The 14,721-nt window shown below is 38.2% G+C and overlaps 1 protein-coding gene across 1 annotated transcript in view; it reads right to left on the reverse strand.

Moving 5' to 3' along the window:
• Positions 1-1,526: 1,526 nt before the first annotated feature.
• Positions 1,527-14,721, reverse strand: part of LOC139982791 (1,4-alpha-glucan-branching enzyme-like) — a 32,758-nt gene continuing 19,563 nt past the window's right edge. Inside the window, exons 8-13 of the mRNA XM_071995889.1 lie at positions 14,222-14,320; positions 12,689-12,971; positions 11,322-11,506; positions 9,437-9,567; positions 7,924-8,041; positions 1,527-4,998 (exon numbers count right to left, since the gene is read on the reverse strand). Of these exons, the coding sequence (XP_071851990.1) occupies positions 4,927-4,998; positions 7,924-8,041; positions 9,437-9,567; positions 11,322-11,506; positions 12,689-12,971; positions 14,222-14,320 (888 nt within the window). The 3' untranslated portion in view covers positions 1,527-4,926. The remainder of the gene's footprint in view (positions 4,999-7,923; positions 8,042-9,436; positions 9,568-11,321; positions 11,507-12,688; positions 12,972-14,221; positions 14,321-14,721) is intronic.

The raw sequence follows: 14,721 nt of genomic DNA on the forward strand, positions 1-14,721 counted from the left end.
TAAAATCTCTATAAAGCATTTATTATAGGAGGCAATAGCATCCCTTCCAAGGTCGTAGCTACTCTCCCCTCACCGCCGCCCCTCCAGTTTCATTTCATTTGCTGGTACGTTAGTGACTCCATGAAAATCGTATCTTACTATCTCTACGACAAAGAAATAAACGAACGGAATAAAAAAAAATAAGTTTCCTCCTCTTATTGATTGGCGATGCGCGCCTGGCACTGTTTCATGTCGTGGTCGAGATTTCTTAATTATTGGCTGTGTATAGAGGAGGTGATAGCTTTACTGAGACATAGTTGGGTTGGTGGTTGATCGATGTGTAAATCATTCTCAACAAGGTAACACATGCAAGCTATTGATCACTGTGTTGTAATTTCATCTGTGTGTGCTCTCCATCGATATATGAAGCAAAATGTTCAACTCTGATACAAATGAACACAGTGACCTACAATGCATGGAAGCACACAGCATGCTCTCCCCACTGGTGGTGGCGGTGGTGTGTTTGTTTTCTCTCTGACCGAGGACTTGAACAAAAGAATTCCAGGTCCTCGGTTGTAATTTCTAAAGAATCACGTCCTCGGAAGAATTCTATTGTATGGGGTATTGTTAGGGTACGTGGATTTGAACAATGGAAAATACAATGGGGTCCTCGTTTGGAATGTAATACAAACATGTGTGTGTGTGTGTGTGTTTGGGGGGGGGGGATTTCTCTGCTCTGCTGCCTGAATGGTGTTGTAGGACGAAGGTTTGGTAGAGGCTTGAGGTGTGGGTAGATGAGGAGGGGGGCGGGGTGAGAAAGAGGGAATGGCAAATCCCTCTTGAGTTTATAAAATGCAGTGCGGCGTACTGTAAAGACGAAGAGGACTTTGGAATGTCCTATGTTGAATACTGCTGCCGGACTATGGGGATAAATAAATACAGGCCATGAGGCAGTTATTTTTTGACGTTAAGCGACCATGAAGGTGGGAGAAGCCCACAAGAGTTTATGGATTACAACTTTAACATTTTAACTCAATTTTGGAATCTAAAACTGAAACTTGGGTAACATGTGTTACAACGGTGCCATCGTCGCTACACTCACATATAGGCGTTGTCTAGCTCTTATAATGAGAGCCGTTTCTTTCAAAATTTACTGTTTTAAGCCGTTTCCGTTAGTTTTAACAACTAAACTTAACAACTGTCATTTCAGTATCAAGTGACATATCTCATCCATGAACAACACCGGTGGTACATTGAAAAAGTAATATATCAAACATTATCTTATATATTTCCTCTTTTTTTTCGAAACGCATGTAATCACTTTACTATTGTCCAATGTTGGTGGAGTAAAATGACAAATGTGACATAAGTTGTGAAATGTGTGATTTAGCCTTAGGACACAGGATTTTGCGTGAAAAGTCAAATGAAGTGTAATTATACGGGATTTGACTCCCTATGGCTTCGTGTAGAGGGTACGTTTAGTGGATTTTACCGGGGTGAAAGGGGGGGGGGGCGCGGGAGAACTCCAGTTAATTCGTCGGTGATGCTTTTTATTTCCTTCTGTCAACTTAATAATGAAACACGATGTAAGATCAAAGATCAGACAATTGAAATATACAGCCGGCCCTTCAATTAAATCATTGTTAGACCCTTCTCATTCAATCCAGATCGGCCAAGCGTGCGTTATGACGAAATCGCTTTAGAATGACCAAAGATAAAGTACCACACATCTCAACAACAAAAAAACATTTCTTTTTGTTAACACATTGCTTCAAAGAGCCAATTCAAAGGTGTGACCGATATTTATTTTATTTTATTTCTAGGATTAAATATCGGCCACTATAAAACGATTGCTTAAATATATCTGATTATAATCTTCGGTATAAATAGACGAGTAAACGTCCTCCAGTGATGCCTTAACAATCTTGGGACTATCTATATATTAAGGGACTTAAAGGAGGTCTCACCAAATAACTTAAACATATTCCAATATGAGTTGACAATAAACTAGTAAACTGGAAGAGACGGAGTACCATCTTCTATCTCATGGGACGCCAATGACATCATTGGACGATGGGTTACGTTATACGGTGATGTTTTAATACATGTACATACTAACCAAAGAAGTGACAGGAGTATACATATGAGGAAAATAACATTTTTTTTTTATTATTTCAAATTCAAGTACATAAGATCAAAGCAGTAAACAGGTTAACCAAAAAGCCAAGAGGCTTAGTGATCCCCCCTTTTTTTGTATGAGAACATTTACTGTAAAATGTGCACGAACAGTTCTGATACTAAACAAGCTGGATCCACACAGTAAGTGTGAAGTTTATCTAACATTTACCTTTTGAATTATATTACTAACAAAGTTTTCAAACTTTGACCTCTGTTGATATCTAATGACAGTTGACCTCTACACAAACCATAGACTTCTTCTCAATAAGGTGACTCCACATACCACGAATGAAGTAAAGTCAAGCTGAGTTCTTGAGGTGAGAGGTTTTCACCTTTTGACCTTTGTTGACCTCAAACGACCTTTGACCTCTGCAGAAAACAATTAGTTTTTTTGTACTCAATAGGTGGATCAACATACCAAGTATCAATACACCTAACATCAGACTACTAATTAGGAGGATATGTCAGCATAATGAAGCCAATACTTCTTGTTTTGCGAAACACGTCACAAGACTTCTACAGATCCCATACAAATATCAGCTGTATCTATTTCGATTTAAATCAGAATTTTAGTATTGTTTTGTGTAACAAAAGTTATCAATGAATGCGTCACACATATATATTTTCAGCAATGGTAACTTTCACCAAAGATTATTCAATTCTCATTACAAGACTTTTTGCTGGCAGTGTAGGTAAGAACAATTTATGCAAACATTTATTGACAACACTTCTCTGTGGTGTTCGTATGAGAGGCCTATCTCCTGTTGTTGAGCCCTTACCCCCTAGCGCTCAACTTTGTAATTATGTGGAAAGGATGACCCTTCATGAAAACACATTTCACTTCCTTCACAATAATTGTATTTAAATTTCCATTCTCGAATAATTAATGTAATTTAAGGTATGCAATGGTACTGTTACATCATTAATTCAACTGATACGCTATTTTGCCAAGGATATCATCATCCAACTAAAACGCAACAAATGAGCGCATAATTTTCTTTTTTTATTGTCATTTATTTCAGTGTTTTCATAGCTGTATATTGAGTTGGGTTATGATGACTAAATATCAATCTGACATTATCTACATTTAATAATTCATACATCACTGTTAACTCCTCAGCAACTCCTCTGGAACCTGTCACATTTCTCCTTAATTCTATCATTGCTGGTGGCCTGCTAAAATTACAGATTGTGTTTCCATCTGAACGACATTAATTTTCCTTGAATGATTGCGCGAAGTGTCAGCAAGTTTATACAAATGCAATACAAAATAAAACAACTTTAAATTTCAACTTAAAATTGGAAAGAAAAAAATAATTCTAGAATGTCCTCCTCAGAAAAGGTGACTAGGCTTGTTAGTCTTTGTCTCATTATAATTTTTATTCCATTGTCTATCAAATGTTTCCATTGTTTATTGTTGTTTATTTTCAATTGTTTATTTAATTCCATTTTTATCAAATTTTTACATCTAACCGAAGGAGGCTTCTTAAACTTCATGTTAATTCCAGATGACCAAAGGCTCAAATGATATGCAAGATTTGTTATAAAATGTAAAATGTTGAGTTATTTGCGTGATGCACTAGACCAACTGTGTCTTAACCTACGTTTTAAGCAAAACCTGTGGTTGAGAGCTGGGATTCCATATGTAGGCTATTATTGATAAAAAATACTTTTAAAAAAATGAAAAAAAGTCAGATTATCGACAGCTGGTACGAAGCATTTCTTAGTTGCTAAAGCGTTTGGAAGTAGTGGAAAAGGATAAAAAAGCAAACTGGTAAAGACAAGCTAGCCACTTGGATTTATGATATCGTTTACTTTGTAAAACGTAACCTGCCAAAAGTAGTAACAAGGAAATTATTTTAAATCATTTTAAACTGATAAAATTTCTTTGGATGATTTCTATCATATAGAAAAATAATATTAAACTTAAAGTCATTTCTCTTAAATTTTGGCAAAAAAAGAAAAAAAAAAAATAGATTTGCTACAGTGTGATATTCCATATGATTCCATCCATATTTCATGACCATCAATTTATAAACTTTTGTCAATTAACATTGCACATTATGTAAGGAAAGAAATCTTTTACTCTATGAAAATCATGTATTTATTGATTTACGAGAGAGATATTTAAAAGTTGGATGTCTCATGTAACAACACATACACACACATATATATATATATTTATATATGATATAATTGAAACATGATGAGCTGGAAAATTTAGAGCAGTGAAAAAACTTCCAGCCTCCACCGGGATTCGAACCCGGGGCCTCCCGCTTTATATACGGACACCCTCACCAATAGGCTATGGACGCTAATTGTATGTCCAGAGGTTCGAAACCGGTATTGAAGGTCGTAATTGCACGGTAGGCGTTTGTCACCTGTATTGAACAATACAAGTTCTGCTTTGGTGACATATTTGCCTTACTCTAGAGGGAGGTCCAGGTTCGAATCTCGGTGGAGGCTGGAAGTTTTTTCACAGTTCTGGATTTTCCAACTCATTACTTTTTCCATTACATGTATATATATATATATATATATATATATTTATATGTGTGTGTGTGTTGTGTTTATATATGTATATATATTTTTTTTACAGAGAATAGGAAAGAAAAACTCAATCTCTGGTTATTTCTTTTTAATTAAATATTAAAAGAACAATACTGAGTTGCGTATCTCATTCAGCAAGATATATAAAGAGATAACATACAATCATGAAGATATTTAATATTATACACGAGATGGTTGGAATCATTGGGGATTAATTCATCATTTACTGTCGACGGCGTCAATTTCTTCTTGTCTGGCAAAGATTAGGGCTACTCTGCTTGGTATGTAAACCTGAAACAAAACAAAAATATATATCTTAAAATCTGCAAAAAAAGAACATCATTTCAACTTTTAAGTTTCTCTAAATAGGAGAAAAATGTGAAGCAAGAAAAGATAACTTTTCAGACTTCTGTAACTTCAACAGCAGCCTGAGGATTCAGACTTAACTATGGTATTTATAACATATAAGCATGACAAGGGTAACTTGTAGACTTCTGTAACTTCAACCAAAGGCCAAGGACTCATCAGACTTAACTATGGTATTTATAACATATAGGCATGACAGGGGTAACTTGTAGACTTCTGTGACTTCAACAGAAGGCCAAGGACTCAATCAGACTTAACTATGGTATTTATAACATATAGGCATGACAAGGGTAACTTGTAGACTTCTGTAACTTCAACAAAAGGCCAAGGACTCATCAGACTTAACTATGGTATTTACAACATATAGGCATGATAGGGGTAACTTGCCGACTTCTGTGACTTCAACAAAAGGCCAAGGACTCAATCAGACTTAACTATGGTATTTATAACATATAGGCATGACAGGGGTAACTTGCAGACTTCTGTGACTTCAACAGAAGGCCAAGGACTCAATCAGACTTAACTATGGTATTTATAACATATAGGCATGACAGGGGTAACTTGTAGACTTCTGTAACTTCAACAGAAGGCCAAGGACTCAATCAGACTTAACTATGGTATTTACAACATATAGGCATGACAGGGGTAACTTGCAGACTTCTGTGACTTCAACAGAAGGCCAAGGACTCAATCAGACTTAACTACGTTATTTATAATGCATATCGCATGAAAGTTATGTAATCCACACATAAAATAGTGTGGAGAAAGATGATGTAAAATGTCTGTTGAAAGGATCAAGACAATAAGACTTGTGCCATGTTATGACTAGATTACCAAAGTGTCTTTCAGTCAGTATGTTGTATTACATTAATACAGGCCTATGGTGGACACATTAAGTGGACGAGCCAAAGAAAAACAAGCCTTTCATCCCATATTACTAGCGTTTACTAAAAGTCACAATTAATCGGGATTGTCCAATGTTTTGGCAATGAAAATATATTGTCCACATATCTAAAGTAGTTTATGATATTAAGAAATATCACCATTTCCAGGATACATCACCTAAAGAGAAGTACGCATGTAGTGCTATTACACAAACAAGATTGATGGCCTTATATTAGCTCCACAAAAATGTAGGAGAAAGCTGTCTCAATTGGGGCTAAATAGTCCCATCAAGAAATGCAGTCTTTTTTTGCAATCATAGTATCACACTACTTAGATACCTTTTCCAGGAAGCAGTGACCGGCTCTTTCAACCACCCTTGACGTATAGCCACTCTTCAACCACCCTTGAAGTATAGCCGCTCTTCAACCACCCTTGAAGTATAGCCACTCTTCAACCACCCGTGAAGTATAGCCACTCTTCAACCACCCGTGAAGTATAGCCACTCTTCAACCACCCGTGAAGTATAGCCACTCTTCAACCATCCTTGAAGTATAGCCACTCATCAACCACCCTCGAAGTTAAGCAGTTTATAGATTTGTTTTCTGTCATTCTTAGGATTGACAGATGAAGAATCACTATAATATCATTCCGTGTTCTTTTAGTCATATGAGTACTGCTAATTCTCTTAAACAGACCACCAGCAACAGTATCATACTATCATCAAGCTACTACTTTTCAAACATATCCAAGGGATAAAACTGACTCAGGAAATGAGGACAAATTCTTAAAGGCAAAAAGAAATTTATCGCTTGCATGGCATCCAATGACCTGTGGAGTTCTGTCCAGTTGGTGGGTAACACTAACTATGGGAGCAAAGCACTCTAAAACCACCTGTGACCTGTGTGAACTGTGAACCTTGCGCACTTTGTGACAAGGGATCCACCCCCACTTTCTTTGATACTTAACTTTGTAAAACGGTATAAGATCTTCCGAACCTGATACTCCATTTTCTATACACAAAAGTCATTGGTAAATTTATTTATTATTTCTTATATTATTATTAACCAGCATTTAGAACACTATTCACACCCCAAAGAGTGAAACCCATAGCGTGTACAACTTATCCCTGGTCATTGGTAACTTGTCACACCTACACACCAAAGTGTGCACAATTCAATCAGTCTCTCCTGGGGCACCACAGTGCACCATAACCATGTGTCCCTGGGGGACTTCCCATAGGGTGCAGCTACAAATCGGCGCACACTTATATATTTACAAGTTACCTCTCTCAGGTCCCCATTTATACACCTGGGTGAAGAGAGGCAATGGAGGATAAATTGCCTCGCCCAAGGACACACACAATGATCTGGCCAGGGCTCGAACCTGCAATCCTTACAGTAGATCACAGGTCCACCGCCTTGACCACTTGACCACAACGCCCCCACTAAATTTTTGAAACATAAGTGATTTTCGTTTGAGACAACCTCAGGAAGTGCATGAATTAGGTTACTGGTCTGTTCAGTTAACCTGTTTTATGTGCATTTAGAAAATATGGAGCTGGCAGTATTAATCTCCTTTGATAATACAATAACAGCTCTCAGGGAATTGGCTAGGGGAAAATCAACAACAGAAATATGTTGTAACCCATCCAGTCTGCTACATGTAAAGATTAACTAACTTTGTTACCAACATGGATATATTACATGACATGGGAAACCAGAACATTAATGTAAATGTTACATGTGTATTTGCCATACTAATGCTGATAAAATCATATCATGAGTAGACTCCCAAAGTAAACATATATCCTTCTTATATGTTTTCTGCTACCAGTTTCTCAGACCAATCAATAGAGCCTTGAGAACCATTTAGTGGGACACAGAATATTTACCCACCAGCCAGACTTTTCCCACCTGTGATCAAGTATGAAACTTAATCACTCCATAATAACATTTCTGGACTTACATGCATGTGGTTTGATCTCTCTGCCCAGGGCTCTGGCTTGGTGAAAAAGTCTGTTCCATGGTCGAGCCGTTTATGCCCTCCAAATTCCTCAGCGTCCGAATCCAGAATGATCTTGTATCTGGGTAATTTTGTTAACAAACAATGTAACCATATGGCATTGCAGAAATATATAAACACAACAAAAGAAGGGAAAAATAAAGACTGTAACAACATCAACAACAACAACGTTGATTTATATAGGGATTCATACCAGCAATAGGACTCAAAGCGCTTTACAGACGTTATATTACCCCAAGTTGATGATAACCTGTCCCAGAGACAATCCCTCCAGTCGGCAGCAGTTATATACTGCCTCAGTTACCTCACAGGTACCCATTTAACCCCTGGATGGAGAGAGGCAATTGAGATAAAGCATCTTGCCCGGGGACACAATGTGATGAACCACTGTAGGCAGGAATCGAACCAGCAATCCAGCCAATTGGCCGCCAAACTCTCTCACGCTCTGTACAGCCAGATAGTAGTTTGAATGTTGGATACAGTATTAAAGGTAAGTCTACTACCACTATCAGCTGGCTGAAAATTATCACAGCACCAAATGTAATTTCACTTTTATACAAACTGTTATGGTTTGCAGTGTTTTCAAATGTTGATTTATGAGTAAAGTCATGACCTCCTTTGTGTTATACATGTATATTTACATTCAACTTACAGCAATTTTATTAAAACTGTATTGTCTAGGGAGAGGGAATGCAAACAATGTTGCACGACCCAAAGTGAATCACATAAATTGTTGTTGCTGCAAGATTTTTATAGAAGTTGAAATATTTTTCTGCGGTATATCTCGGAGCTTGCTGACGGAGATCTCCATTACCGTCAGTTAGTGATCTCTTTAAAGCAGCATTTTGCATCCTTTTTTATGGTAATACAACAGCTTGATTTGTGTAGGTTGTCTATGGCAGTTGTACCAAGGAGCTGTTAGAGTCCAGCTCGCTGTTTGTACCAAGTTACCAACTTGACGTTTTGAATCTATTTTTAGCAACGGCTCATAAATAAACCTGCATCTCTGATTGGTTGAATTCAAACTAGTGGGTTGAGGGAACTGTATGCGATTATTATTAAAGGTGTAATTTGTCAGTAGACACTTTTCTCATCATCTGCAAATGTCATTAATTACTCGCCAACTAACGCTTTTGTCAAGGATAAAACTTGGCTAATATCTTAGTTTGCTGTTTTGTGATTGATATATGTAAAAAACTTGATGGACTTGTCAAAAAAGTGGAAAACGGCGACAAAACGCAAAATGCTGCTTTAATGTAAAGTCCATAGTCAAAGCTGGCTTTCATGGATGTCGAATGTTGATTCTGTGGGGTCTGGTAGGTTGCAGCTCGGTGCTCATGCGTGAAAATCCTTGAATGTTAGACTGCTGGTGTACAGTTTTACAGGATATTTAAGTAGAAGAAGTTATTAATTATGATACAGACATTTTTAAAATTATTGAAACAGCAAAGGATACTTTCCGGGTAGGTCAACTCCGAGTCTATAATCCACGAAACTCTTGCTCGCGTGAAAATTGAAGACAAACAGAAGCTTTCCCCTCTCGAAAGCGATAACTTTATCGTCTTCACGCTTTGAGGTGATGTATGCCTGAGGAAAGGAATAAAACCGAGTGATAATAATAAGAAAAATAATAATAATCATAATATTTGCTTTTTATATAGCGCTTTATTCCAGCGATAGGTATATTCGAGTCACTCCAAGATTAATTGATGTCGTCCAGTTACAGAGTTGTTGACAATTGACAATTCATCATCACGGATGTTAAATATGAATCTAAGAGACTGACTTCGGTCAGTTTGCGGCTTTGATAAGCCAATGATGGCTTCTTCCCAAGTTCCTGTTTGCAGGAGAATCTAAAATAAATACATACAAGGCCTCCACAAATACGGTCGCCAACTTGTCAATGGCGACTAGAATTTGCGACTGGCGAGCAAAAAATGCATTACACTCGACATTTTGGCGAGTGGCTCATTCGCTCACTGCCTTTATACAATAGGCTTACTATTAACTTGTGAGCCAATCAACAAAGGCCTTTTGCCTAATGTTGCACATCACAGTAGAATTATCAAGTACACTGTTACAAGTAGGTCCTAAGGAACAGCTCTGTTCACCAGCTCGAAACTAATTTGATACAAATCGACTAAATGATGCGATAGGTGTAACCAAACTGGAAAACTACAAACTTATATAAATGCGTAACAACAACGCAAACAGGGGTAACGCATGAATATCATGTTTTCAACACTTTTGACGCAGCACAATTTAAATATATCGTTTTTGCTGTAAACAACTAACAGTAACACTAAACCACGCTATCCTAAGTTAGTTAGGCCATACTACCTAGGCTTATATCACACAAACACTTTGTGAGAATAAATAGCGAGTAAATTTAATGTTTTGGCAAGTACAATTCGGTCGCCAGTTGGCGAGTAGTTTTAAAAATTTTTGTCGAGGCCTAATACATACATACATACATATGGAGATTAGATATGGAAGTTAGGCCATACTACCTAGGCTTATATCACACAAACACTTTACGAGAATAAATGGCAAGTAAATTGAATGTTTTGGCAAGAACAATTCGGTCGCCAGTTGGCGAGTAGTTTTAAAAATGTTTGTCCAGGCCTGATACATACATACATAAATATGGAGATTAGATATGGAAGTTAGGCCATACTACCTAGGCTTATATCACACAAACACTTTACGAGAATAAATGGCGAGTAAATTTAATGTTTTGGCAAGTACAATTTTAGACTCGGTCGCCAGTTGGCGAGTAGTCTTAAAAATGTTTGTCGAGGCCTGATACATACATACATACATATGGAGATTAGATATGGAAGTTAGGCCATACTACCTAGGCTTATATCACACAAGCACTTTGCGAGAATAAATGGCGAGTAAATTTAATGTTTTGGCAAGTACAATTCGGTCGCCAGTTGGCGAGTAGTTTTAAAAATTTTGTCAAGGCCTGATACATACATACATAAATATGAAGATTAGATATGGAAGTTAGGCCATACTACCTAGGCTTATATCACACAAGCACTTTGCGAGAATAAATGGCGAGTAAATTTAATGTTTTGGCAAGTACAATTCGGTCGCCAGTTGGCGAGTAGTTTTAAAAATTTTGTCAAGGCCTGATACATACATACATAAATATGGAGATATGGAAGTTAGGCCATACTACCTAGGCTTATATCACACAAGCACTTTGCGAGAATAAATGGCGAGTAAATTTAATGTTTTGGCAAGTACAATTCGGTCGCCAGTTGGCGAGTAGTTTTAAAAATGTTGTCAAGGCCTGATACATACATACACCGATATGGAGATGACATTACCTGAGCACTAGACAACCAGCCATATTGTTCTTCCAGATGGTTCATGGCAGCGTCAAACTTGTTGAGGTATTTATATCTCAACATATCGTCATCTAACACATTCCACTGTCTTCTTGCATAATGGTAGCTATCATTGTTTCCGGGACGGGGGAAGTCTAACCACTCCGGGTGGCCAAACTCGTTACCTTCACGAAGAGCAAAATATTAAAGAAATGTTTCTGTGAGAACGAAGACAAATCATATCCGTATGTTAATCAGTTTACAGGGTTTCATGCCTTGACCTCTCGGGGATTCAAATGACCTTTGACAACTACAAAAAACATTAGGACTCTTTGTTGTTGCTTCCTAAAGTGGACCAACATACTGCAGCAAGTTCAATCAGGCCTTTATGTTGCGATTAATGGTGTTTACCAAATTTCGGTCTCTGATCTCTGGGGATTTCAAATGACCGTTTTTTTGTACTTACTAAAAGTGAATCGCATTTTAAGTACAGACTTCATCCACTCTTTACATTTAGAGTTACAATATTTCCTTACTTTGCAGAACTATGAACTCTGATGACCACAAATGTCCTTTGACCTCTACAACAATATGAATATAATCATAGGGATATGGTCCTTCTTTAAAGTGGATCAACACACTAAGTAGAAAGTCCATCTAATCTTTATTTTTTGACGTTTTCATACTAATCATATTATTTGACCTCTTGTGACCTCAAAGGAAGGGTTGGGAATGGGGTGCAAGGGTAATGGACATTCACATGTGAGGACACCAATGTACTGAGTCACCTTTAACACAAACATACTATATACATGTGCAGGGATGTGTCCAGGGTTTCCTGAGTGCCGGGTATACTGATCGCCGTCCTGGGGGAGGGGTCTTAGGGGGTGGGGGTGTCCCCCTTCCCTTTGAGAAATTTTTCGATTTTTGAAGGTGCTCAGATGCCAAATGCTGGCTTTTGTGTAGCTTTTTAAGCACATACACTAGTTTTGCTAACAATTTACATTTTCTAAGTTTTTTTTAGTGAAATATATTACGTACCTGGTAAAAGTTATTATTTTGTTTCAAAGAGATTTTACAAGAGACCGATTGAGAGCCGTAAGTAATGTTTCTCGCATGCGTAACTGATGCATTATTAGTCTGCATGATGTTGGCATAATTTTTAGTAATTTTTAGTGCTGGGCAGGGCCACCCAGCGTGGGTACATCCCTGCATGTGAGACCTATGAAATCCACCATGTATCAAATATCTGACATAGCAGTTGTTATAAGTACATGTCAGTAATATCCTCTCTCTTCATAACTAACTCTTCCCAAAGCTATGAGCTTTAGATCATTATGCTTAAAATCTCCCACGACTTCACGTACCGATGAAATTGAGCCAAGCCTCTCCTCCAAGACTCTGCGTCAGTAGCCGTATCATCTTATGGAGGGCCAAGCCTCTATCGATTACTGGAGTCAAGTGCGACAAGACCGACATGTTGGTGTACATCTCTTTGTCCATGAGCCAAAACGCTAGAGTTTTATCGCCGACCAGAGCCTGGTCGTGACTCTCCGCGTAGCAAACGGTCTTCTCTCCGTGACGTCTGTTGATCAGAGTCCAGACGAGATCGCCGATGTTCCAATCTTCATCCTTGTACTCCTTCAGAAGCTACGAGAGGAGAGTATAAAAGGACTAGTTATGAAAAAGAAAATGAGTCCCAGTCATGTGTATCTAGACTACCTGCAACCGTAGGAATAGAGTCCTGCTATGGGACCTACCATACACAGGGTAACCATAGGAAAAGAGTCCTGCTATGTGACATACCATACACACTGTAATCGTAGGAATAGAGTCCTGCTATGTGACATACCTGTACCATACACACTGCAACCATAGGAATAGAGTGCTGCTATGTGACATACCATACACACTGCAACCGTAGGAATAGAGTCCTGCTATGTGACATACTATACATACTGCAACCATAAGAATAGAGTGCTGCTATGTGACATACCATACACACTGCAACAGTAGGAATAGCGTCTTGATATGTGACACACCATACACACTGTAACCGTAGGAATAGAGTCCTGCTATGTGACATACTGTACACACTGCAACTGTGGGAATAGAGTCCTGCTATGTGACATACTGTACACACTGCAACTGTAGGAATAGAGTCCTGCTATGTGACATACTGTACACACTGCAACTGTAGGAATAGAGTGCTGCTATGTGACATACCATACACACTGCAACCATAGGAATAGAGTGCTGCTATGTGACATACCATACACACTGCAACAGTAGGAATAGAGTCTTGATATGTGACACACCATACACACTGTAACCGTAGGAATAGAGTCCTGCTATGTGACATACTGTACACACTGCAACTGTGGGAATAGAGTCCTGCTATGTGACATACTGTACACACTGCAACTGTAGGAATAGAGTCCTGCTATGTGACATACTGTACACACTGCAACTGTAGGAATAGAGTCCTGCTATGTGACATACCATACACACTGCAACCATAGGAATAGAGTGCTGCTATGTGACATACCATACACACTGCAACCATAGGAATAGAGTGCTGCTATGTGACATACCATACACACTGCAACAGTAGGAATAGAGTGCTGCTATGTGACATACCATACACACTGCAACCATAGGAATAGAGTGCTGCTATGTGACATACCATACACACTGCAACAGTAGGAATAGAGTCCTGCGCAAAGTTTGTAACGAATCAACACTGAAAAAACTGTGAAGTAAACTGTAAGCGTATTGGAAGAGCAATATTTAAATTTTATGTTTATGATTTCCAGGGTCGTGCCTGGAAAATCTATTAATGCTCCAGCACCTTTCAAGATTCTTTCAAGAGCAAGGAGTCATATATTACTGAGTCTTACCTTGATCCATTTGTCTGGTATGGCCATACCGAGTCTGTAATCAAATCCGACGCCTCCAGTCTCTACGGGAAGACACAGAGCAGGCATCCCGGAGACATCCTATCAATAAATCAATAAATAAGACATCTTATCAATAAATCAATAAATCAATGCACTGAGTCAGGAATCATTGTTTCAACCTTGAATTTTGGGTCATATAACAATATTACTCTGATATGATAGGGATTAATTATTGTAGTGCATGTGCCTGCTACAAATTGACATTACAGGCCAAGTGAACGATACCCTCATGACTGGATGTTGAAACTTAAAGTTTCATATAGTCTCTGTACATTTGCAGTTTCAGAGGCTAGCTGCGTTGCCAAATTATTCTGAGCCTGTCACAGCGCTCACAGGTACCTACATAGTACATGACTATACTCCCTGGTGTGTTTTCCGCCCAAAATTAACACCATGAAAAACCGAAAAGTTCTCCCTAATACTGCAAGCACTACATGGGC

This window comes from Apostichopus japonicus, chromosome 16 (genome assembly GCF_037975245.1).
Source record: "Apostichopus japonicus isolate 1M-3 chromosome 16, ASM3797524v1, whole genome shotgun sequence".
NCBI classification, from domain to species: domain Eukaryota; kingdom Metazoa; phylum Echinodermata; class Holothuroidea; order Aspidochirotida; family Stichopodidae; genus Apostichopus; species Apostichopus japonicus.